The 26,072-nt window shown below is 51.6% G+C and overlaps 1 protein-coding gene across 1 annotated transcript in view; it reads left to right on the forward strand.

Moving 5' to 3' along the window:
- The window catches only part of LOC140425880 (cadherin-18-like), a 1,051,878-nt gene extending 1,026,112 nt beyond the window's left edge, over positions 1–25,766 (forward strand). The window contains exon 7 of the mRNA XM_072510257.1: positions 25,582–25,766. Coding sequence (XP_072366358.1) covers positions 25,582–25,766 — 185 coding nt within the window. The remainder of the gene's footprint in view (positions 1–25,581) is intronic.
- The last annotated feature ends 306 nt before the right edge of the window (positions 25,767–26,072 follow it).

Consider the following 26,072-nt stretch of genomic DNA (forward strand, 5'->3'; position numbering starts at 1 on the left):
GAGGAGACTTAATAGAGGCATACAAAATGATCAGGGGGTTGGATAGGGTGGACAGTGAGAGCCTTCTCCCACGGATGGATATGGCTGGCACGAGGGGACATAACTTTAAACTGAGGGGTAATAGATATAGGACAGAGGTCAGAGGTAGATTCTTTACGCAAAGAGTAGTGAGGCCGTGGAATGCCCTACCTGCTACAGTAGTGAACTCGCCAACATTGAGGGCATTTAAAAGTTTATTGGATAAACATATGGATGATAATGGCATACTGTAGGTTAGATGGCTTTTGTTTCGGTGCAACATCGTGGGCCGAAGGGCCTGTACTGCGCTGTATTGTTCTATGTTCTATGTTCTATCTCATTCCCATAACTGTAGATATCAGTGGGTCGATTTTTACAAGCTCCCATTCAGCTAAATTCTTCTGCTGATATCCTGCACTGGCATCTGCGCAAGCAGCTTTATGAAACAGTTCCTACACAAGAGCAGGGATTAGGGGGGAAATTACTTGTATTGTCATTGCTGTCACTTCAACATTGCCAGCCGAACCTGCCAGTTCTGTGTTTATTACTGCCTCTGAAGTTCCGAAGACCTGGTTGTCAATAAGCTTGAATTTTCTATCCCTATTCACATTCAGACATTAACTTGCTGAAGATAATAGTTGATAATCCGGGATGAATGATGTTACTGAAAGACGATACCTGGAGGGGGATTCAGCAAGAGAAAAGGCGAATGCAGTGCAAAGTGGCTGACTCAGTAAATGTCCCCACCAGCTGCAGTAATCTTTCATTAACATTTTCCAGAAGAATTATCAGAACGCTTATAATCCCAGACAGATAAAGAGTACAATAACATCATAAATATCATAACCATATTATGTGTGCTGTTAATAATCAGATAGTGCTTCTATGGGAACCAATTTCTTCTCTATTATAAAGGTGAGCAAAGCCATTAAACTTCGAATAAAAGCCCTGTTGAGCTGAATTTAATGCGTGTTTGAAAGAAATGTAACCAATCCAGTCAGCAACTCCAATCGTCGAAGTTTACATGGAATCAGCAAGAAGCTATATAAGTTGTGTGATTTGTCCACTCCAGGCTTCCCTGTCACCACTGGATTGTGTCAGTGATTTTATTTAGAATGGGTGTACGTACATGATCACAAAAGACACACAGATAAGGAGAACTCATTCTAATTCAAACATACCAATTGTGATTGATGTACAGATTTCTTATTTATATTGGGTTATATGTATCTGGTGCAGTAATGGTTTTTAAAACTCTGGTTTAAAAGTCAAGCAGAAGGTGCCATTAAGATGTCCTAAAATTGAGATCATCCGTTATTTCAAACCATGCTTATTTTTAAAAGGAGAGGCTAATGGGTTTTCCTTATGATTTTTGGGGAGTAGATTATTAGACACATTGGGCTGGATTCTCCGTTTCAGCGACTAAGTGTTGACACCAACGGAGAATGTGCTGTCTTTTGCGACCAAAGATTCTGCATGAAACCTTCACCGATTCCGGGAATGGTGACAGGCTAGCTGTGGGCTGGGTAAAGTTCCCGGCTCCAGCGGCAAAAACGGCCTGAGAATGGCCCGGTCACTGGCTGCACGTGCGCACGGCTGATGACCTGCAGCAGTCGCACCGTACAACATTGCGTCGGCCGTGCATGGACCCGGCCCGTCATCCGTGATCCCAAAGACCACCCCCTGGTCACCCACTGGTCACCCCCCCACCAGTTCCCCCAGCCGTCGCCGAAGCTCCTTCCAGTCAGCGGCATGGATCCCGGTTGCGTGTGGCAGCACTGAACACAGTCCGCAGCCGCCACGCAGGGTTCCCGCACGGCTGAGACCACACGCATCGCGTGCCGTCGGGAGCTCGGCCCATCGGGGGTAGAGCATCATGGGAGGGCCGCCCAATGACGTGCCAACGACATTGCAAAGGCAAGCAATGTGGTGATGTCATTTCAAAGGGGGCAGAGCATGGCTGACCAGCGTCAAACTGTTGTCGGCCCCGATTTGGGCAACAGAGTCGATTCTCCACCCGATCGGCAATTACGATATCGGCGCCGGGCAATGGATAATCCAGCCCATTGCGTTTAAAACTTAAGTAATCAGGTCATGGGATTTGAATGGGATAAAGATTTTTTAAAACTTTTTTTACAAATTTAGAGTACCCAATTGATTTTTCCCAATTAAGGGCAATTTAGCGTGGCCAATCCACCTACCCTGCACATCTTTGGGTTGTGAGGGTCCAACCCACGCAAACACGGGGAGATTGTGCAAACCCCACACGAACAGTGACCTAGACCCGGGATCGAACCTGGGACCTCGGTGCCATGAGGCAGCAGTGCTAACCACTGCGCACTGTGCTGCCCTGAATGGGCTAAAGATAATGAAGTAATGGGAGGAGCCAGGTCTGTGGTAGGCAGTTTTGGGGTGAGCTGAACAGTCAGATGCTTTTTTCCCAGGGTGCAAAAGTCAATTACTGGGGGACCTAGGTTTAAGGTATGGAGAGAAAAGTTGATAGGAGATGTGCGAGGCATGTTTTTATACAGAGGGTGGTGAGTGCCTGGAATGTGCTACTGGGGAGGTGATGGACACAGATATGATAGTGACATTTAAGAGCCATCCTGAGAAATACAAGAATAAGATAGGAATAGAGGGATCGGACCCGGAAGTGCAGAAGGTTTAAGTTTAGACAGGCACCATGATCGCCGCAGGCTTGGAGGGACGAAGGGTCTGTTCCTGTGCTGTACTGTTGTTTATTCTTTGAACAGCAGCTTTTGACCAAATGCTGTGAGATTAAAGAGTAGTCTGACACAGACAGAAGGATCGCTCTCATCAAGCAGTCTTCCAAGACATCTCGATTCAGCAAAACTCTTTGTTCGTTAACTTTATTTCTTCGTGACTTTTGACCTGTGATGAGCTTTGCTTAATTGGACGTAAAGAGGTATAAGTTAATAGTAAATGGTGTTTCCTTTTATTGTTAAGAATTGTTTAACTGTTAAGTGTAAGCTAGTTATTTTATGATGTGAAGATAGTTTAATTCTGTGGTTATAATAAAGTTTGTTTTAATACACCATGGCTGGGATTCTCCAATAATGGGGCTCTGTCCCCACGCCCGCGGAAAAACGCATGGAATTCACTCTGAACTTACCTGGAGAAAGTCCAGAGTGATTCTCCGATTTGCAGGGGTCTAGCAAGGCCCCAGAGTGCTCCTCGCAGCTCCGGCTGCCGATACGGGCCCTGTGCTTCTGGTCGGCGTCCGCCCAGGCGGCAGCCTGTGACGGCCGTCTCGAGCGACATGGCCGACCCACACCGCAATCAATAGCCTGGCCCCCGATCGATAGCCTGGCCATCCTGGAGGCCTCCCCCCCCCGGTGAACGATCCCCCCACGGACTGAGTCCGCAACCACCACGCTGGGTGCCCGCTGGGTGGAACCATGAGAGAACCACGCCGGCGGGAACTCGCTCGCGCGTGCTGATTGGTGGTGATTCTCCAGGGACCGGAGAATCGCGGGAGTGGCGTCAGACTCGATCTCGGGTTGACGCCGATTCTCCGCCCCCTTGCCGAGCGAAAATTTGTCACGGAAGCTGGGAGAATCCCGCCCCATATCCCTGTTTGAGTGTGGAGTCACTCCTGGAGCAAAGTATCCTTTCCTCACAGACTTACAAAATTAAAGAAAATTGTTGGGGTCTTGTCCGGTTTCCGAATATAAATTGGGATCTGATCCATGCTCGCAATACGTCAATGAGATCCACTCCCTCATATTTAACTGAATGAGTCGCAGTTTCCTTTTGCCTCCCTTTTCCTGTACGGAAGGCGATTGCAAATGTTAATTAGTCTTTTGTGTGAAAAAAACTGCTTCCTGACTTTTTCCCTGTTTTCACCCGTAACCCTCGTTCTGGTTTCTTAGTCTGCTCAGGGTTAAGCTTAATATGTACTTGGGACCTGGTCGATTTCGATAAAGCCCTTCTCCTCCTTTCAACAGCTAAAGACTTCAAGTTTTTCCATTCTTTCCTCAGACCCTAATTCTTCAATGTCAGGAAAAAGCTTTGTGGCTTTTCTCCCGTCAAATGCTTCAGGAGTGGCCTGAGCAGGAGAGACAGTGAATAAGGCTGTACATGCTGAAATCTATACTCTGTTCAACACCAGAGGTGATGGGAATACAGCCTCAGAACTTTGCTGAGGTCATATTAGGTCATTTGCTGCAGGTCTATCGAGTACTGAACACAAAGGTTCAGGACAGGGAATGTCTGTCACAAATATTCAACATGAAGCCGTCCCTTCCTGGTGCTGAGGAATGATCTCTACTGATGCCTTGTTTACAGGGCTGGTGTCTGCATTGGAGCTTCTGAAACCATGTCACCGTGGTGATGAACACCTGCTCACAGCCGGTGGCACCATTTACATCGGCCGTCAGCCAGAATTTCCCACTTGTCTTCATTGATGAGGCTGTCACGCCTCTTTTCACAGCATCCTTGAATCAGCGCTTTGGGCTGCTCTCTTGGTACAGGCGACATTCCCGTCTTTGGTAGGTGTAGGGTGTCCACAGTGGTCACTGTGTCAGCACTGTGGCAATGTGCTGAGGTACGGTCCTTGCAGATAACCATCTTGGTCCTATAGGCCCGTTTTGTTGTGTTTTCCATGCCTATTTTGTTAGGCAATCAAAAGTTGGTGGCTGCCTTTCCAATGCATGTGCTGAGCGCCCTGTCAAGAGGCAGGTTGTCTCTCATCAAAGATTCAAACATTGAATTTGCTAATTGCTTCCAGTGGTGTGTTGTTGAGTCTGCACACAGACAGAGTGGAGACACAGCACCCTGCTCCGTGACTACAGCTTTCTTGATACTGATGGTGAGGGAAAATGTGGCACCAGAGAGATGGTACAAGACAGATGATCCATAAGACCTGGGGACTGGTCTTCTGTCTGGATAACTAGTGCAGCAGCATGCAGTAACTCCCTGATCAGGACAAGCTGCACTTCTGTCTTGGCCTTTGATCAAGATAGGTTGAGGTATCTTCTGCCTGATCATCTGTGGATGCACTCGACTGGTTTAGGAATATAAGTCAACACGCAGTTCCCTTTGTTTATCATAGTGGTTCAGCATTTTCTGTATCAACCTGTTATTCACTAAAATGAGGTGAGTTGAGAGTGGCTGCCCTTAACATCAAGGCAGCATTTGACAGAGGTCCAACCATCTTCAGCTGCTTCATCAATGATCTCCTTTCCATCATATGGCCAGAAGTGGGGATGTTTGCGGATAACTGCACAATGTTCAGCACCATTCGCGACTCCTCAGATAATGAAGCAGTCCATGTCCAAATGCAGCAAGGCCTGGACAATATCCAGGCTCGGGCTGACAAGTGACAAGTTACATTCGTGCCACACAAGTGTCAGGCAATGACCATCTCCTACAAGAGAGGATCTAACCATCATCCGTTGACATTCAATGGCATCACCATCGCTGAATCCCCACTATCAACATCCTGGAGGTTACCATTGATCAGAAACTGAACTGGACTCGCCACATTAATACTGTGGCTACCAGGGCAGGTCAAAGTCTAGGAATCCTACGGCAAGTAACTCAACTCTTGGCCCCAAAAGCCTGTCCACCATCTACAAGGCACAAGTCAGGAGTGTGAGGGAATACTCTCCACTTGCCTGGATGAGTGCAGCTCCAACAACACTCAAGAAGCTCAACACCGCCCAGGACAAAGCAGCCCCTTGATTGCTCCCCCTTCCACCAAATATTCAAACCCTCCACCACCGACAAACAGTGGCAGCCGATGCATCTGATGCACGATCAATAATTCCAGAAACGAGGTTGGAGACAATTGAAGGCTTTAATACGCTAGATGTTTCCCTCAGCAGCGCAGGTACAGAAGGAAGCTGCTGGGGCGGCACGGGCTCTTATACCCCGCCTTGCAGGGCGGAGCTAACATGCAAGCTTAACCAATGGGAACAAGTACATTCTCCACCAATGGTATTCCGGCATTACCAGGTACCGTAATCCTTCTAACACAGACTACCACATTCACCCCCTGTTAAAAGAGAGTCTGGCGGGGGTGGTGGCTTCGTATTACAAAGTGGTAAAGTGGTAGAAGTTACAGTTATGAAGGTACCGTATTGCCTCCGTACAGCGTTTTGCCTCATTACATCTTAACTATTTACAGCAGTAATGTTCATTTCAAAATGAAGCAATTAGTCGATCGGGGGCCCTGGTCGTCCTCTGCGATCGTCGTAGCTTTGCTGGTGATGCCGGTGGAGGTTCGAGCGTCTGCGACTCCGGGAGCGTGGTTTCGACTTCTGTGGCCGCTTCATCACCCCTAGACGTGGCTGGTGGAATGGCCGACTGGCCTGGGAATGGGGCAGCTATGGGGTGTGCCGGTGGGCAGGGCCTAGACGGGGCCGGTGGAAGAACCGATCCAACTGGGAAGGGGGCGGATGTGGGGTGCGCTGGTGGGAGGGAAGGTGGGACTGGTGGCGGGGGTGTGTGTGGGGATTCATCGGGCGCCAGGTCCCGTAGAGAGACCGTATCCTGTCGGCCGTCGGGGTACGCCACGTAGGCGTACTAAGGGTTAGCGTGGAGGCGATGGACCTTCTCGACCAATGGGTCCGATTTGTGCGCCCGCACGTGTTTTCGGAGCAGGATGGGTCCGGGAGCTGCCAGCCAGGTCGGGAGCGAGGTCCCAGAGGAGGACTTCCTGGGGAAGACAAGAAGATGTTCGTGAGGTGTTTGGTTGGTCGTGGTACAGAGCAGTGGAGGGCATCTGGGAGGACTTCCTGCCAGCGGGAGACTGGGAGATTCCTGGACCGCAGGGCCAGTAGGACGGTCTTTCAGACCGTTCCGTTCTCCCTCTCTACCTGTCCGTTTCCCCGGGGGTTGTAACTGGTCGTCCTGCTCGAGGCGATGCCCTTGCTGAGCAGGAATTGACGCAGTTCGTCGCTCATAAAGGAAGACCCCCTATCACTATGTATGCAAGCGGGGAACCCGAACAGTGCAAAGATGCTATGGAGGGCCTTGATGACGGTGGTTGCGGTCATGTCGGGGCAGGGGATGGCGAATGGGAACCGGGAGTACTCGTCAATCACATTCAGGAAATACGTGTTGCGGTCGGTGGAGGGGAGGGGGCCTTTGAAATCCATACTGAGGCATTCAAAGGGACGGGAAGCCTTCATCAGGTGCGCTTTCTCTGGCCTGTAGAAGTGCGGCTTGCACTCCGCGCAGATTTAGCAATTCCTGGTGGCGGTCCTGACCTCCTCGATGGAGTAGGGCAGGCTGCGGGTCTTGATGAAATGGAAAAATCGAGTGACCCCTGGGTGGCAGAGGTGGAGGGCTCGGAGGCGGTCCACTTGTGCGTTGGCACATGTGCCGCGGGACAGGGCATCAGGAGACCCGTTTCGCGTCCCAGGACGATACAGGATCTCATAGTTGTAGGTGCAGAGTTTGATCCTCCACCGTAAGATCTTGTTGTTTTTTACCTTGCCCCGCTGTGCATTATCAAACATGAAAGCAACCGACCGTTGGTCAGTGAGGAGAGTGAATCTCCTGCCGGCCAGGTAATGGCTCCAATGTCTCACAGCTTCTACTATGGCCTGGGCCTCTGTGGTAGTATGTATTGGGGGTCATGTGGGACTGGAAGCCCTAATGTCATTGGCTGACAGATCCCGGGTCCTGGTTGGCCGTTGACCTCAAGCTCCGCCCTGAAGGCGGAGTATAAGAAGCCGGTGTCTTCCCCCGCAGGCCAGTTTACTATCGAGCTGCTGGGGAACAGACACGCTTAATAAAGCCTCATCGACTTCACTATATTCGTCTCATGGAGTCTTTGTGCGCTACAATTTATTAAGCGTGCCTAAAAAGGACTATGGAGCTCAGGATCATTCCAGAATGCCTGAGGATCAGCCCCCACGCAGTGAATGCGGCAGCAGCCTTCAAACACTGGCAGACTTGCTTCGAGGCCTACATCACATCGACCACAGGCCGAGTCTCAGACGAACAAAAACTGCAGGTCCTGCACTCGAGGGTGAGCACGGAGATTTTCACCCTCATTGAAGACACCGACGATTTCCAGACGGCGTTCACAGCACTCAGAAGTCTCTACGTTCGCCCAGTTAACCAAATCTACGCTCGCTACCAGCTCGCGACAAGACGGCAAGCTCCCGGAGAATCGATGACGAGTTCTACGCCGCGCTGCTGATTTTGGGACGAGCCTGCAGCTGCCCGTCGGTGAATGCTAACGAACACACGGACATGTTAATGCGCGATGCGTTTGTGGCAGGTATGCAATCCTCCCAAATCCGCCAAAGACTTCTAGAAAAAGAGTCGCTAGGACTCTCAGAGGCACGGGCCCTAGCAGCCTCCCTAGACGTGGCCGCGCGTATTACCCGCGCCTACGGCCCCGACCGCGCGGCAGGCCATTGGTACCCGTCAAGACAAACCCCCTACCCCCCCCGGACACCCCACAGGCTTGCGCAGTCCAAACGCCGAGCGCCCGCTGTTATTTCTGCGGCCAGGCGAAACACCCCCGACAGCGCTGTCCGGCCCGCGCAGCCATCTGCAAAAGCTGCGGGAAAAAGGGCCATTATGCGGTGGTGTGCCGATCCCGCGAGGTCGCCGCCGTCCCGGGGCCACAGGGAGCCCTACAAGCAGTCTATGCGTCCCAACCCCCCCAGCACGCCATGTGCGACCCGCCGGCGCAGCCGCTCTGGTTCCCGACCACCGCGGTCCCGGGAGAACTGGGAGTCCTGCACGCCGCCTACGCTCCCCAACCCCCCTCCCCGCAGCCCATGTACGACCCGCCGCCGGCGCTACCGCTTTGGGTCCCGGCCAACACTCTCCACGGAGAGGAGGGGGTTTTTCGCGTCCCTAACGCCACCCTAACCCCCGTCCCGCGCCCCACGCCTGACCCACCGGCGCCACCTACTTGGACCCCGACCACCGCTGTCCCCGGTGAGGGATCTCCTCGCGTTCCTTGCGCTCGCGGCCCCACGCCTGACCCGCCGGCGCCGCCGACTTGGGCCCCGACCACCGCTGTCCCCGGTGAGGGAGCTCCGCGCGGTCCTAGCGCTCGCGGTCCTAGCGCTCGCGGCGAGGGAGCTCCGCGCGGTCCTAGCGCTCGCGGTCCTAGCGCTCCCCAGACCCCCCAGCACACCATGTGCGACCCGCAGACGCCGCCATTTTGGGTCCCGACCACCGCGAGGGGAGGAGGGGAGCCGTTGTGCGAGCCGCAGACGCCGCCATTTTGGGTCCTGACCACCACGATGTAATCTACAGAGCCTTACGTTTAAATTCGGCGGCCCCATACCCCCACTCACTATCTGCGGCCTCGCTACCCTCAAGGTGCAACCCCCGTCCTTGTTTGCGAACCTCACCCCGGATTGCGAACCCGTCACCACTAGGAGCAGACGGTACAACGCCCAGGACCGGACCTTCATTCGGTCCGAAGTCCAGCGGCAACTAAAGGAGGGCATAATCCAGGCCAGCAATAGTCCCTGGAGAGCGCAGGTGGTAGTAGTGAAGACAGGGGAGAAACAAAGGATGGTCATTGACTATAGCCAGACCATCAACAGGTACACACAACTAGACGTGTACCCTCTCCCCCGCATATCCGACATGGTCAATCGGATTGCCCAGTATAAAGTGTTCTCCACCGTGGACCTCAAGTCCGCCTACCATCAGCTCCCCATCCGCCCAAGTGACCGCAAGTACACAGCCTTCGAAGCAGACGGGCGATTATACCATTTCCTACGGGTCCCTTTTGGCGTCACAAATGGGGTCTCGGTCTTCCAACGGGAGATGGACCGGATGGTTGATCAACATGGGTTACGGGCCACGTTCCCGTACCTCGACAATGTAACCATCTGTGGCCACGATCAGCAGGACCACGACGCCAACCTCCAAAAATTCCTCCAGACCGCCAAAGCCTTGAACCTCACGTACAACGAGGACAAGTGCGTTTTTAGCACCGACCGGCTAGCCATTATGGGCTACATAGTACGCAATGGGATAATAGGCCCCGACCCCGAACGTATGCGCGCACTCATGGAATTTCCCCTCCCGCACTGCCCAAAAGCCCTGAAACGCTGCCTGGGGTTCTTTTCATACTACGCCCAGTGGGTCCCCCAGTACGCAGACAAGGCCCGCCCCCAATACAGACCACGACCTTCCCTCTGTCGACAGAGGCTTGCCAGGCCTTCAGCCGCATCAAAGCGGACATCGCAAAGGCCACGATGCGCGCCATCGACGAGTCCCTCCCCTTCCAGGTCGAGAGCGACGCCTCCGACGTAGCTCTAGCGGCCACCCTTAACCAAGCGGGCAGACCCGTGGCCTTTTTCTCCCGAACCCTCCACGCCTCAGAAATCCGCCACTCCTCAGTGGAAAAGGAAGCCCAAGCCATAGTGGAAGCTGTGCGACATTGGAGGCATTACCTGGCCGGCAGGAGATTCACTCTCCTCACGGACCAACGGTCGGTAGCTTTCATGTTCGATAATGCACTGCGGGGCAAAATTAAAAATGACAAGATCTTAAGGTGGAGGATCGAGCTCTCCACCTTCAACTATGAGATCTTGTACCGGCCCGGAAAGCTGAACGAGCCGTCCGATGCCCTATCCCGCGGCACATGTGCCAACGCACAAATTGACCGCCTCCAAACCCTCCACGAGGACCTCTGCCACCCGGGGGTCACTCGGTTTTACCACTTCATCAAGTCCCGCAATCTCCCATACTCTTTAGAAGAGGTCCGTACAGTCACAAGGGACTGCCACATCTGTGCAGAATGCAAGCCGCATTTTTTCAGGCCAGATGGAGCGCACCTGATTAAGGCTTCCCGCCCCTTTGAACGCCTCAGTCTCGATTTCAAAGGGCCCCTCCCCTCCACCGACCGCAACGCATATTTTCTTAATGTAGTGGACGAATACTCCCGCTTCCCTTTTGCCATTCCCTGCTCCGACATGACCGCGGCCACAGTCATTAAAGCCCTGAACAGCATCTTCACACTGTTCGGTTACCCCGCATACGTCCACAGCGACAGGGGGCCCTCTTTCATGAGTGACGAGCTGCGCCAGTTCCTGCTCAGCAAGGGCATAGCCTCAAGCAGGACGACCAGCTACAACCCCCGGGGGAACGGGCAAGTAGAAAGGGAGAACGGCACGGTCTGGAAGGCCGTCCTACTGGCCCGACGGTCCAGGGATCTCCCAATTTCACGGTGGCAGGAGGTCCTCCCGGACGCTCTCCATTCCATCCGGTCGTTATTATGTACAAGCACTAATCAAACGCCTCACGAGCGTCTCCTTGTCTTCCCTAGGAGGTTCTCCTCTGGAATGTCGCTGCCGACCTGGCTGGTGGCCCCAGGACCCATCCTGCTCCGAAAGCATGTGCGGGCACATAAGGCGGACCCGTTGGTCGAAAGGGTTCACCTCCTCCACGCAAACCCCCAGTACGCCTACGTGGAGTACCCCAACGGCCGACAGGACACGGTCTCCCTGCGGGATCTGGCGCCCGCCGGCACCACGCACACCCCCCCGACACCATCAACCCAACCGCCCCCCTTCCTGCCACCGCCACACCCCGCGACCGCCCCCTTCCCAGGAGGATCAGTCCCCCTCCCCTTTGCACCGACAGCTGAAACCGTAAGGCTCCTGGAGGCGACAACACTGGTACAAGCACCACCACCACCGCCGGGGCCGAGGCGATGGACACGGACGACCAGACCGCCCGACCGACTCGTGGCGTCGATGTAAAACAAAGATGGACTGTTCAAAGAACATTTTGTTTTTTTCCTATACCCTCTGTAAATAGTTGCAACAGGACGAAACTGTCCAATACTGTACTACCATGTGAATGTTCTATCCTCCCAGGACCAGCCCTGTAAACCCTTACCACCATACGAAGCATCACCCCGCCGCATTCATTTTTGACAAGGGGTGAATGTGGTAGTATGTATTGGGGGTCATGTGGGACTGGAAGCCCTAATGTCATTGGCTGACAGATCCCGGGTCCTGGTTGGCCATTGACCTCAAGCTCCGCCCTGAAGGCGGAGTATAAGAAGCCGGTGTCTTCCCCCGCAGACCAGTTTACTATCGAGCTGCTGGGGAACAGACACACTTAATAAAGCCTCATCGTCTCATGGAGTCTTTGTGCGCTACAGCCTCCTTTTCGACTGAGGAATGGCGGATTTCGGAAGCGTGGAGGGTGCGTGAGAAGAAGGCCACGGGCCTGCCTGCTTGGTTGAGGGTGGCCGCCAGAGCTACGTCGGGCGCGTCGCTCTCGACCTGGCAGGGGAGGGACTCGTCGATGGCGTGCATCGTGGCCTTTGTAATGTCTGCTTTGATGCGGCTGAAGGCCTGGCGGGCCTCTATCGACAGGGGAAATACTGTGGATTGGATCAGTGGACAGGCCTTGTCCGCGTAGTTGGGGACCCACTGGGCATAGTAGGAAAAAAAACCTAGGCAGCGTTTCAGGGCCTTGGAGCAGTGAGGGAGGGGGAACTCCATAAGGGGGCGCATGCGTTCGGGGTCAGGGCCAAGAACTCCATTACGCAGTACGTAGCCGAGGATGGCTGGGCGGTCGGTGCTGAACACGCATTTATCCTTGTTATACGTGAGGTTAAGGGTATTTGCAGTCTGGAGGAATTTTCGGAGGTTGGTGTCGTGGTCCTGCTGGTCGTGGCCGCAGATGGTGACATTATCGAGATACGGGAATGTGGCCCGTAAACCGTACCGGTCAACCATTCGGTCCATCTCTTGTTGGAAGACCAAGATCCCATTAGTGACACCGAATGGAACCCTTAAGATGTGGTAGAGCCGCCCATCTGCTTCAAAAGCAGTGTATTTGTGGTTACTAGTGCGGATCGGGAGCTGGTGGGAGGCGGACTTAAGATCCACCATGGAAAATACCTTATATTGCGCGATCCTGTTGACCAGGTCGGATATGCGGGGGAGAGGGTACGCGTCAAGCTGCGTAAACCTGTTGATGGTCTGACTGTAGTCAATGACCATCCTATGCTTCTCCCGGATCTTTACATCCACTACTTGAGCTCTCCAGGGGCTGTTGCTAGCCTCAATGACACCTTCCCTCAGTAACCATTGGACCTCTGACCTAATAAAGATCTGGTGCTGGGCATTGTACCATCTGCTCCTGGTGGCGATGGGTTTGCAATCCGTGGTGAGGTTCGCAAACTGGGAAGGCGGATCGACCTTGAGGGTCGCGAGGCTGCAGACAGTGAGGGGGGGTATAGGGCCGCCGAATTTGAAAGTTAGACTTTGGAGGTTGCACTGAAAGTCCAACCCTAGGAGTGTGGCCGTGCAGAGGTGGGGAAGGACGTAGAGTCGGTAGTTGTTTGAACTCCCTTCCCTGGACAGTGAGGTTAGCTACACAAAACCCCTTGATCTCTACTGAGTGAGATCCGGAGGCCAGGGAGATTTTTTGATTAACGGGGTGGATGGGGAGAGAACAGCGCCTTACCGTGTCGGGGTGTATGAAGCACTCTGATCTCCCAGAGTCGATTAGGCAGGACGTTTCATGCCCATTGATAAGCTCCGTCGTCGTAGCAGTCGAGAGTGTTCGGGGCCGAGACTGGTCCAGGGTCACCGAAGCTAATCGTGGCAGCAGTTGGATGTTCTCTTCGGGCGGTGTGTGGTCAGCCGAACTGGGGTCCTGGGAGTCCATCCAAGATGGCGGCGCCCACTGGTCGCACATGGCTGGGGGTGCACAAAATGGCGGCACCCATCCATCACACGTGGCTTCCGCGGGACAAGATGGCGGCGCCCGGAGGCCACACGTGGCCCTGGAGGAGAAAGATGGCGGCACCCGCTGGCCACACGGGGTCCGTGGAGAGGGTTGTGGTGGCGATCCGTATTTGCCTCTGGAGACCGCAGCGACCGCCCGGGCCTGGCTTACCGCCACGAAGTGGCCCTTTTTGCCGCAACCCTTTGTTGCTCTTATTAGCCTTAGTTTTATTAGCTCTGAATATGTCACCTTTGCTCACGAGTCGCCAGGTATCTTTCTGATACCGCCACGTGGTTCAAGCTCGAGTTATGATTAATAAGTCAGCACACCGCTTAGTAAGAGTTAAATCAACGGTCATTTATTATGTACAGCAATAAATACTTACACAATAATCCTACTTTCTAAATCACTACCCACCACTACTGGCCAATACTTAACTTTTGGGGATGGCCCACCAGGTCAGGGAAACGAATGGCTTATCGAATCGTATCTGGCCTGCGGGATTCAAAAGGCTGATACGGGTCGATGGCTAGGAGTCTCTATCGGGCAGCGATCGCTGGAGTCAGACTTACAGTTTCTGGTCGATGTTCTTGCGAAGGTTGCGAACAGGAGAAGAAGGGAGAGAGAGAGAGATCTGAACTTGGCCACTCACTTTATAGGGCCCAGGGGCTTCCTGCCTCTCGGGGCGGCCCTTGACTCTGAGTCCTAATTGATTGGACTTGTTCCCAATCACTGGGTTCGATATGCTCCAATAATGGGGCGATTCCTCGATCGGGGGGTGGTCGTTCACCTGTCTTTGTCTCGGCCACTGCAGGCCCGGCATTCAATTGCTAATATGTTGCAATTGTTCCCGGGGATAGCCGATTAAACTGTAGATGTCTGGGTTGATGTGCTGCTAATGGTCTTGAGTATCGATCTGGGCCGACTTCCCCAGAGCCGAATACGCTATTCTGTCTGCAGCTGCCCGTTTGTGTCCTGTTGGCTGCTTTTCCCATCAGCCTTTTCGGTGAGCCATTTTATATTGGGTTTTGGCCAAATTAATCGGGAATCAGCCATTTTAGGTGGCTAGAGACCCTCTTTGTGACCCTAACGCGAAGCGTGAAGGATCACATAAATTTTGTCCTTTCCGTTCCCTGACCGGGGGGACACCCCCTACATGGCCACTACTCTGACCCTAGCTATGCACAAAAATTTACCTAAACAATTCTTGAGGGCGCTACGTCAGGCAGGGGCATGTATCTAATAAAATAAACTTGGAACCTCTAATTTTACCTAAATACACTCATCAAGCCTTGCATCATCCTATCTCTCTGAACAATTACAACATTCAATATATTCTTTCCTGGCTTGGCAGTCAAGCGCAGGATCAGACATTTTCTGTTATTGGGGTTTTGTACATTTTTATTTACAGAAAGAAAAACGCAAGTGCATGCTTTATTATTATGGTTTTGTAGGTCGCGGGTGTCTGGGGTCTGGTCATACCCGAATATAGGGGATCGGATCCGATATACCGGGGTTCGAGCTCGGTACGCTCTCCTTCTCCATTTTCGGAGGCGCATAGTCTGCACTACACAGCAGAGTATCGCTAACGCTAACAGTGCTTCGATCACGTAGGACAGGGAGTACCAGGTTATGAATATGGCACACCAGGAAGATGCAGTGTCGCTGGTGACTGGGCCCTCGGTACTGCGGGGCAGTGAAGCGTTAACGGCAGGGGGGTTTGGAGTAATGGGGTCTGCGTTCCCGCGCAACCAAATGTTCATCATAAAAATTTTGATCACGATGGAAGACGTCCTCATGGCTGTCCTCTTTTTTTCTTTCTCTGTGTTCTCTGTTTCCTCCGGTCCTGGAGCTTCTGGAGTTCTGTAAAACAAGCGTAGTATCTGTAACTACCTTGGTATAATATTCGGTATGGGCACTATATGTGACTCCCCCATTTTTTTTTTTTTTTTTCAAAACAAATGTTAGGACACGGCACACTTCCCAATGGTGGACCAGTGCTAAGTTTATCATCCAAATGTTCCTGGATGTAAATAGCATGAGGCAGCAACCCAAGGGTCGCCTAAATAAATAAAACTGTTTTGAAAGGAAAAGGTAGAATGAGGTGTATAATTGGATGGAGTCCCCGGGTAGGACGGCTACCAATACCGTATGTCCCCTACCCAAGCGTTTTTGACCAGCAGGGGGGTCCCCAGGCAGGGCGGGTCTCACGCCGTTTCTCCACTGCCTGAGCAACCGACAAGAACGGGCAAAAATGTAGTTATCGTGGTGGGGTTGCTGCTGTGATTCTCCCGTCAAATCAGATCGGGCGTCTGGCACTCGAACCAGTACCAGCTGAAAAGCTAGTTCCTCTGAACGAGCGTTTGGTGCTGTGCTTCTACCCTCGAATCAGAACGGGCGTCTGGTACCCGAACAGGTATCAGCTAAAGTGTCTGCAGACAAGCTAGTTCCACTGAACAGGCATCTGGTCTGTTGACCAGGTATCTGTGGACAAGTTGGTGCCGCTGAACAAGCGTCTGGCCGCGGTGGGTGTCGGTTGGAAAGAGCTAAAAGGTTTCAGGTGAATGGGGGTGTGACGGTGAGAAACATTCTCCTGTCGGACAAACAACACTTAAACAAACATACAAACAACGTAAAACATCCTGCAGGTTCCATCAGGAAGGACAACACTTTTCCCCAAGTGCCTCCTTTAAATCATCATGTGGACACCTCAGTTCTCTGTTGCGAACAGGGTCACAAAGGGGTTGGCGGATTGGGGGTCTGACTCGAGGTCGTCCCCTTCTCCCGGGTGCCAAACACTGGAGTGAATTAATGTTGAGAGGGCTGTGTGGTATGAGTTGGGGTTGCTTTCGTCATTGCGGACGAGTCTGTAGGAGTTGTCGCGATGCCAATGGGTTTCGTCAAGTTGTGTGGGGACAAAGTCGGCGTCGTCCGTATGGTTCGATGGTCGGTGGTGTGGTTTGTTTAAGAAAGTGATCAGGAAGGGATCACTGGAGTCGAACTCGGAGTCGCTGGGTGTGGGTCCAGGATAGTAGGGAGGCGTGCTGTGGCTGTCGTCAGAGTCACAGTCGCTGTCTCTGCTGCTGCAGCCTGTGGGCGTTCCGGGGCGGAGTGTAAAGTTTGGGGGTGGAGTCGGGGGCGAGTCCATGTCTGGGCTGGATGTGGCGGGGGTTGGTGTGGTCACGTTGGCTGTGGGCGGGGTGTGGGCTGCTGCGTCAAGCATGACATGGTGGGAGTGGTTTGACTGTGCTCCATAAACCTTTAGCTGGTTTATGTGAAACCACGCAGTCTTACCATTTGGGTATTTGATTTTATATACCGATGGGCTTACTTTATCCGTAATGGAGTACGGACCCGAGTATTTCGGAGACAGAAATGTGCTGGGGTTATACACAGACAACATCACTTGTTGTTCTATATTGTACTCCGTTGCATGTACTGCCTTATCAAAACAGGTCTTGCTTTGTTTCTTTTAGTGCCCAGTTTAACAGCGGCTGCTAACTGAGCCGTTTTTACATTTATAAGTAATTGTTCAACGGCTTTCTCGTGGGTGAGTGCCGTAACTTCAGGGCTGCTCAGGTCTAAACCCAACAAGTACTCTGTCCCTTTCATGGGGCGTCCGGTCATGAGGGTGTGTGGGGTGAAACTTGTGGAGGTGGAAACAGTGTTATGCAAAAACATCAGCGCAAAGGGGAGGACAGAATCCCAAGTGGTGTTGTTCTGCTGGACCATTTTTCTAAGGGTGGTTTTTAGGGTCCAATTCATGCGCTCCTATACCACTCGGGTGGTACGCAATGTGAAATTTTTTGGGTTATGCCAAATATCGTGAGGACGTTCTGCATGACCCGTCCCGTAAAGTGAGAACCTTGGTCCGACTCAATACTGCGGGGGAGTCCCCATCTTGTACAGATGTGGTGGGTTAGGATTTTGGCTGTGGTTTTCGCGGTGTTGGTGCGGGCTGGAAATGCTTCCACACACTTTGTAAAAGTGTCTATGACCACCAGAACATATTTATAGCCATTCCTGCAAGGGGGCAATGGACCTATAAAATCGATCTGGAGGTTAGTCCAGGGGCCGTTAACGGGTCGGGTGTGGCTGAGATGTGCCTTTTTGGCATATCTATCAGGGTTGTTCTGTGCGCAGATGAGGCAATTCTCAATGTAATGGGATACATCCTCTTTGAGATTTGGCCACCAACAAAGCTGTTTGAGGTGGGCTGATGTGGGATCGATTTCCTGGTGTCCATGACCATCATGCAATAAACAGATTATTTGATTCCTATCCTGCTCAGGAACTACATAAAGGGTGTCTTTCAACACCACACCGTCGTGTGTGGTTATTGTATTTCTGTACCTCTCGTATGAGGCTGGAAACTTCCCTTTCACGATCTCAGTGAGAGCGCTATCCTGCTTCTGGGCCTCCACTAGATCTTCGATCCTAGTCTGTGTGACCTGAACTGCACTCACTGGCGCACTCACTGGCGCGCTCCCGGGGGGCTTCCAAAAATACCCATGCCTGGATCCTGCCTTAGCCAGCGCGTCGGCTTTTACATTTCCGGGGTGGAGGAACGATGGTGGCTGCGGACTTTCATAATGCCAAAGGTCCGGTCCTTGGCTTTTTGCAAAATATGGCGGAGTAATGGGGCTGAGGAGACGGGTTTCCCATCCGCGGAAACAAATCCTCTTGTTTCCCAGAGGGGAAGAAATTTGGTGAGGCTGTTGCAAACGTATAGACTGTCTGAATATATGTCTGCTGGGCTGGGGAAGGAATCTGGATGCTCAATAATGTAAGCGATGGCCGCAAGCTCTGCTGCCGGCGCGCCTAAGTGTCCGGGTCATTTTAATGCGATTTCCTCGAGGGCGCGTCCCTGCGCGTCCTCTACATAAATCCCACAACCTGTTATGCGTTGCCCATCCAGGACTGTGGAAGATCCATCCACATAGATCCTCATGGAGTCACACGTGTCCGGGTGAGGGGGGCTTTGAGATGGAGTGGCTAGTTTCCTGGGGGGTGTTCTGGCTATAAAGGGGCCTGTATTATGGTGGGGCGAGATGATTTCACACTCATGGGGGGTTCCGGGGTATTGTAGATTGTCCGCTAAGTATGTGTGTGTTTTGGTCCGTTTGACTGTGATGTCCCGTCCTTGTAAGAGAAGGGTCCACCTAGCAGCGCGGATTTGGCTGACGGTACCGTCTTTAAGTCGTCCGTCCAGTAAAAGTTGTGTGGGGGTGTGCACGGTCAAAATGGTGATGGGGTTCAGTCCGGTAATGTATGAGAAGTACTGGACTGCCCAGAAAACTGCGAGCAGGTGCCTCTCACAGGCTGAAAATCCCTGCTCCACGTCGTCTAAAATCCGGGAGGCATAAGCTACGGGTCTTAACTGGTCTCGCCGTTCCTGGAGGAGCACGGCTGAAAGGGTGCGGTCTGTGGTCGCTACCTCTATGGCGAAAGGGGAAAGCGGGTCTGGAACTTGTAGTGCGGGGGCTGCTATGAGCGCCTGTTTTAATGATTCCACAGCATCCGTATGCTGCGGAAGCCATTCCCAGGGGGCTCCTTTCTTTAGGAGGTCTGAGAGGGGTGCTGCCTTGCTGGCGAAACCGTCAATGTGGTTTCGGCAGTAGCCAACCAGTCCTAAAAACGACCGGAGGGCTGAAACGTTTTGGGGAAGGGGCAGTTTAGCGATCGAGTCAATTCTTTTGTGCTCGATCTCGCGTTTGCCATGTGTGATGATAGTACCCAAATATACCACCTTTTCTTCCAATATCTGGGCCTTTTTGGGGTTTACTTTACAGCCAATGGAATGTAGTAACTCCAGGAGTTCGGACAGAAGCTCAATGTGCTCTTCCTTTGTGTCTGTCTGCAGTAGTAGATCGTCTACATACTGTACCAGACATTCGGGGCGAGAAAATTTTGCTAGTCCATTTGCCAGCTGTTGGTGGAAAATGGAGGGGGAGTTGTGGAAGCCTTGTGGCAGGCATGTCCACGTGTACTGCTGCGCTCTGAAAGTGAAGGCAAATTTATACTGGCACGCCTTTGCCAATGGAATGGACCAGAATCCATTACTGACGTCCAAAACCGTGAAATATCGGGCATGGAGTCCCTGTTTGAGCATGGTCTCGGGACTTGTTGCAACGGTGGGGGCTGCTACGGGGGTGACTTTATTGAGTTCCCGATAATCAATGATCAAGCGCCATGATCCGTCGGGTTTCCTTACTGGCCAAATCGGGGCATTATTAGTTGAGGCTACCGATCTTAGGATGCCCTGCTCTAATAGACTTTCTATAACCTTTAGGATTTCTCCCTCTGCTTCTAGGGGAAATCCGTACTGCTTTTGGGGTCTAGGGTCCGCTCCTGTTGTTTGTACGGAGCCAGTCATCCGTCCACAGTCGTGTTTGTGGATCGCGAATGCTGCCCTGTTTTTTTGCAGGACTGCCCTAACCTGTCGGTCCGTGCTGAGTGTGCTGGGGTTGAACCAAAACTCACCTACTGCACTAATTTTGTTCATATAGTCCCCTATATTGAGCGTTGCGGGGGCTCTAGCGGATTTCGCCATCTTCCAGACACACTGGTTGACTGGATCGAAAGAGAGGTGGTGAGAATTCATGAAGTCGATCCCCAAAATGTGCTCTGCTGTTGGGGGCAGGTCGACTAAAACTACGGGGTGTTTTGTGTTAATGGTTCCGATTTGGATGGGTACAGGGGTTGTGATGTGTCCCTGTGAAGCCGCTGAGGGTGATAGTGGCTGTAGTGGGCCACGTGTCCTTACCAAGGGTGGAGGAATTTAAGGTGGTGCGGGACCCTCCTGTGTCCCAGAGAAGCTCGATCGGCTGTCCCCTAACCTTTGCTGCGACTACGGGTCGTCCTGACCTATCCCAAAGGTTATCGCAGACCCAACTGGGGGAGCCTGTACACCGTCAGTCCGTTCCGGTCAAGTCTGTCTGATCCGACTGGGCACTAACGCTATGTATGGGCTCTGCCTTTTTCTTATTGAGAGTGCCTGTCTGTTGGGCTCTCTGTGGCTTTTTAGGGGCCTTGCATTCTTTGGCAAAATGTCCCAATTGTCCGCAATTGTAGCATTCTTGCGGTTTTGCTGGGGGGCTGATCTTTCCCTCGTTTACCCAGGCAGGTTGTGAAGAGTGGTTCTTACTGCCTGCACGTCTGCGGCGGGTTGCTTTTCCTCGGGGGTTCTAGCGGCGGGTTTATTGTGAGCCGACTGTTCCCAAACGCGGGACAATCTTTTGACCACCCACTTCTCATTATGAGCCTCCTCCGAGGGGTCATAATTACTACAGGCATTCTGTCCTGCTTCCATGGCATGGGAGATAAGGGTGCGGGTCCATTTGGCCATATAGTCTGTGGACAAATGGTCTACGTTTCCGAAAATGGCTTCAAAGTGAATCTACAAGCATCCTGCGAATGCTGTGGGGTGTTCCGACTTTTTCTGTCTGCACTTATTTAGGCCATCTACGGGGTCGCCCCGGTTATACCTGATTGCATCCAGGATCGCGGTATGCATTTCTGCAAGGGTGCCTCCTCCTACATTCTGTGGGTCGGGAAGGGCTGCTGCAACCGATGGGTCTAAGCTGAGGACCGTGAGCTTTACCTGCTCTTTTTCATCCAGGCCGTACATGGTCGTCTGGTGTTTGACGGTGGCAAAGAAATGGTGTGGGTCTGAAGCGGGGAGGAACGGTGTGATTTTAGCACACGCGTCCCGTAATTGGGTCACTGTGAGGGGGGTGGAATATAGGACCTCCGCCTCGTCTGCTGTGGCTGTGTGGTGGGTTGTTGCAGGGTTCATGGGAGCCTGAACTACCTGCTGTGGGGGGGGTGGGGGTGCTTTCCTCCTTTGGGGCTTTCCCTGCGCACATGTTCTCTGCACTGTCTCCTGCAATTCTTCCCAATCAGGGCCGTCTTCCTGTTCTAAACTTTCCCCAAAGGTTTCGTGGAATACCTTTTGGACAGAAAGCATTGATTGCAGGTCTGCAATTTGCTTTCTGCACTTCGCGTGATCTAAGGTACTCTGCCTTTGTTCCGTGGTTGCAGCGTGGAGCGCTCTCAAGGCTGCCTTGAGATCACTACATTGCTTCTGTGGTGTCTCCACCTGCTTCTCCGTCTCTTTCTTAACCAGGACTGCACGCTGCGTGTCCTGATAAGCCTTCTCATACTGGGATTGAAAACTGTTTAAATGCGCCAGACAAGACTGGTGACCCCGTTTGGCGTCAGCCACCTCTTCGTCCTTGGTTTCTAACTGTCTTTTCAATTCCAGGTTCTCTTTTTCCATCTCGCATACATCGATTTTACTCATACGACGTATGCCTTCTATTTCTTTTCGGAGTGTCCTGACGACCTCCTCTGTGCCTCGTAATTGTGCCATGCAGGACACAATTGCCATCGGCTTGCGCGCTTTCGCTAAGCTTTTCTTCTGAATTTCACTCATGTTCTCCCACCAAGTATGCCCTATACTCCCGGGACCTGAGTCGTCGTTATTACAGAAACCGCTCCACATGGGCCATCCTTTGCCCTGTAGAAATTTACGAATTTCCACTTCCCAAATGGGACACTGTCCCACATTAATGCTGCTGATCGGTGCGACCACAAATTCTTCGGGGTTCATGAGGCATTGCATTACCTGCATGGCCATCTCTCTTATCTGCTTGCTAAGTTCAAAATTGGAACAGGGGGCTAAGGTGGTGTCGTAGATGCGGGTACGGCTTGCGCTAATTTCCGAAAATACCGACTTCCGACAGTTTTGACGCAACAAAACCTATCAGTTTTACCTTATAACCCTGTTAGTTATGCATGCATACACACACTTCCGAATTGTGAATTATTAACCAGAACCGCTTCAACACTTGTGGGTTTTTTTTTTGTTTTTGTTTCCAATTGGATTCTATTCAAATTTCTGGTGTTCTCCCGGAGTGGTTTTCCACTTCTATGTCGGGTCCCGGGGGAGTCGCCAATTATGTTGCTCTTATTAGCCTTAGTTCTATTAGCTCTGATTATGTCACATTTGCTCACGAGTCGCCAGGTATCTTTCTGATACCGCCACGTGGTTCAAGCTCGAGTTATGATTAATAAGTCAGCACACCACTTAGTAAGAGTTAAATCAACGGTCATTTATTATGTACAGCAATAAATACTTACACAATAATCCTACTTTCTATATCACTACCTACCACTACTGGCCAATACTTAACTTTTGGGGATGGCCCACCAGGTCAGGGAAACGAATGGTTTATCGAATTGGATCTGGCCTGCGGGATTCAAAAGGCTGATACGGGTCGATGGCTAGGAGTCTCAATCGGGTAACGATCGCTGGAGTCAAACTTACAGTTTCTGGTTGATGTTCTTGTGAAGGTTGCGAACAGGAGAAGAAGGGAGAGAGAGAGATCTGAACTTGGCCCCTCACTTTATAGGGCCCAGGGGCTTCCCGCCTCTCGGGGCGGCCCTTGACCCTGAGTCCCAAGTGATTGGACTTGTTCCCAATCACTGGGTTCGATATGCTCCAATAATGGGGCGATTCCTCGATCGGGGGGTGGTCGTTCACCTGTCTTTGTTTCGGCCACTGCAGGCGCCGACAGGTCTGGCCCGGCATTCAATTGCTAATATGTTGCAATTGTTCCCGGGGATAGCCGATTAAACTGTAGATGTCTGGGTTGATGGGCTGCTAATAGTCGCAGGTATCGACCTGGGCCGACTTCCCCAGAGCCGAATACGCTATTCTGTCTGCAGCTGTCCGTTTGTGTCCTGTTGGCTGCTTTTACCATCAGCCTTTTCGGTGAGCCATTTTATATCGGGTTTTGGCCAAATTAATCGGGAATCAGCCATTTTAGGTGGCTACACCTTGCAGATGGATGAACGGGCCGGACAGCGCTGTCGGGGGTGCTTGGCTTGCCCGCTAAAATAGCAGCGGGGCCCCCCAGGGTTGCCAGGCCATCTCGCAGCATAAGCTTGTGGGGGGATGGGAGATGCCTCGGGGTCGGCCGCGGGGGGGGTTCCACGCTGCCCAGGGGGCTGCCGCACGATCGGGGACGTAAACGCGAGTGTTTCGGGAGGCCACATCCAGGGAGCCGGCAAGGGCCCGTGCCTCCTTGAGACCGAGTGTCTCTTTCTCCAGTAATTGCTGGCGGATTTGGGAGGACAGCATACCTGCAACGAAAGCATCCCGAATCAAAAGTTCTGTGTGGTCGTTTGCTGAAACTTGCGGGCAGCTGCAGTTTCTCCCCAATACCAGGAGCGCACTGTAGAATTCTTCCAGTGATTCCCAGGTATTTGTCACCTCGTCACTAGCAGATGTCGGGTGTAGACCTGGTTTACAGGGCGAATATAATGTCCTATCAGCAGCTCCATTGCGGCATCAAAATCGTCCGCGTCCTCGATGAGGGTGTAGATTTCTGGGCTCACCCTCGAGTGCAGAATTTGATGTTTCTATTCTGCTGTGGGTGTGTTTTCGGCCGTCCCGAGATATCCGTTGAAGCACGCCAGCCAGTGCTTGAAGGTTGCCGCTGAGTTTGCCGCGTGGGGGCTGAGTTGCAGACACTCCGGCTTGATTCGGAGCTCCATTCTTTAAAAACTTGCGTATTAAATTGATGCACGATCAATAACTCCAGAAGCGAGGTTGGAGACAATTGAAGGCTTAAATACGCTAGATATTTCCCCCAGCAGCGCAGGTACAGAAGAAAGCTGCTGGGGTGGCATGGGCTCTTATACCCCGCCTTGCAGGGCGGAGCTAACATACAGGCTTAATCAATGGGAACAAGTACATTCTCCACCAATGGTATTCCGGCATTACCAGGTACCGTAATCCTTCTAACACAGACTACCACACCATCTACAAGATGCACTGCAGGAACTCACCAAGGTTCCTGGGACAGCACCTTCCAAACGCACGACCACTACCACCTAGAAGGTCAAGAGCAGCAGATACCTGGGAACCCCACCACCTGGAGGTTCCCCTCCAAGCCACTTACCATCCTGACTTGCAAATATACCGCCGTTCGTTCACTGTCACTGGGGCAAAGTCCTGGATCTCCCTCCCTGACAGCACAGTTGATATACCTACACCTCAGGGACTGCAGCGGTTCAAGTAGGCAACTCGCAACCTCCTTCTGAAGGGCAATTGGGGATGGGTAATAAATGCTGGTCTAGCCAGAGACGCCCACATCCTGTAAATGAATTTAGATTGAAAAAAATAATTGGTAAAAGCTGCTCTTGAGAAAGAATCAAAATCAACTTTGCTAATCCAATACTTTCAAAAATTGTTGATTTAAAAATGCTTAGGACGATGTCATCGTAAAAGATAAAACGTGCCTTTACGCAGAGTTAGGCAATAAATAAAATATTAATCGTGTTGTGCGCCAACATTGTAAATAACATATTTTAATTATGTTTTGAATCATTTACAGTTCTGGCCCTAATTTCAATATCTATATATTTAAATATATATTCGGGAAAAGTGATTAGAATTCCATTTGGTGTTAATTATGGTTAATAAAAGTTTAAAATGTATAAACAAAAATCACTGATGATAATTTGTGGTAAATTTGGTCAAATGTTTTTACAGCATTAACCAAATTCACAGTCGATTTGATTGCGATTGGTGTTCAGAGTTATGTATTTCTTGTATTTCATTTATATAGTTATTTACATTAATGCATGCAGCACTTTTTTTTAATGAAGACCTATTTCATATTGAATGATTTCAGAAAAAGGTCTGCGATATTTATCCAGGCATGTTTCCCATGGATAAACTCTTTCTGTTGTTACAATGGTCTGTGGAGACGTGAGGTCTTGTACAAAATGAAGCTGTTATTATTCTGTGGAGGCTGACGTACTGATTTTCTTTGCACTACCTTTCAGGGATCATCAGAACAGCTTTACCCAACATGGACAGAGAAGCAAAGGAGCAATATTCTGTCGTCATTCAAGCCAAAGATATGGCTGGACAGATAGGAGGGCTGTCGGGTTCGACAACTATTAATATAACCCTAACTGATGCCAACGACAATCCTCCCAGGTTCCCACAAAGTAAGTACCGATTTTAGTCAATATTCTGCATATTGTAAAATGGCAGTATACCTCGCCAGAGGTTTGTACCATATTGTAAGGGTATTGTAGGTTATTTAGGTCATTGCTTTATGCTGCAGTCTCTGATTTCCTGATTCATGGGCGGAATTTCTTCTAAAATATGCAGAGCCATAGAGGCCAGAACAAGCTGCATTGAAAAAGCGGGCACCAATGGTATTTGACTGATTGAAAAACAATTAGAACCCGCCCCACCAGCAATGTAATTTGTTAAAGATCGGGGCTTCATTATTAAAATTAACAAAAATTAAAAATAGAACACTCCC

The sequence above is a fragment of the Scyliorhinus torazame genome, chromosome 6 (assembly GCF_047496885.1).
Source record: "Scyliorhinus torazame isolate Kashiwa2021f chromosome 6, sScyTor2.1, whole genome shotgun sequence".
Taxonomy (NCBI): domain Eukaryota; kingdom Metazoa; phylum Chordata; class Chondrichthyes; order Carcharhiniformes; family Scyliorhinidae; genus Scyliorhinus; species Scyliorhinus torazame.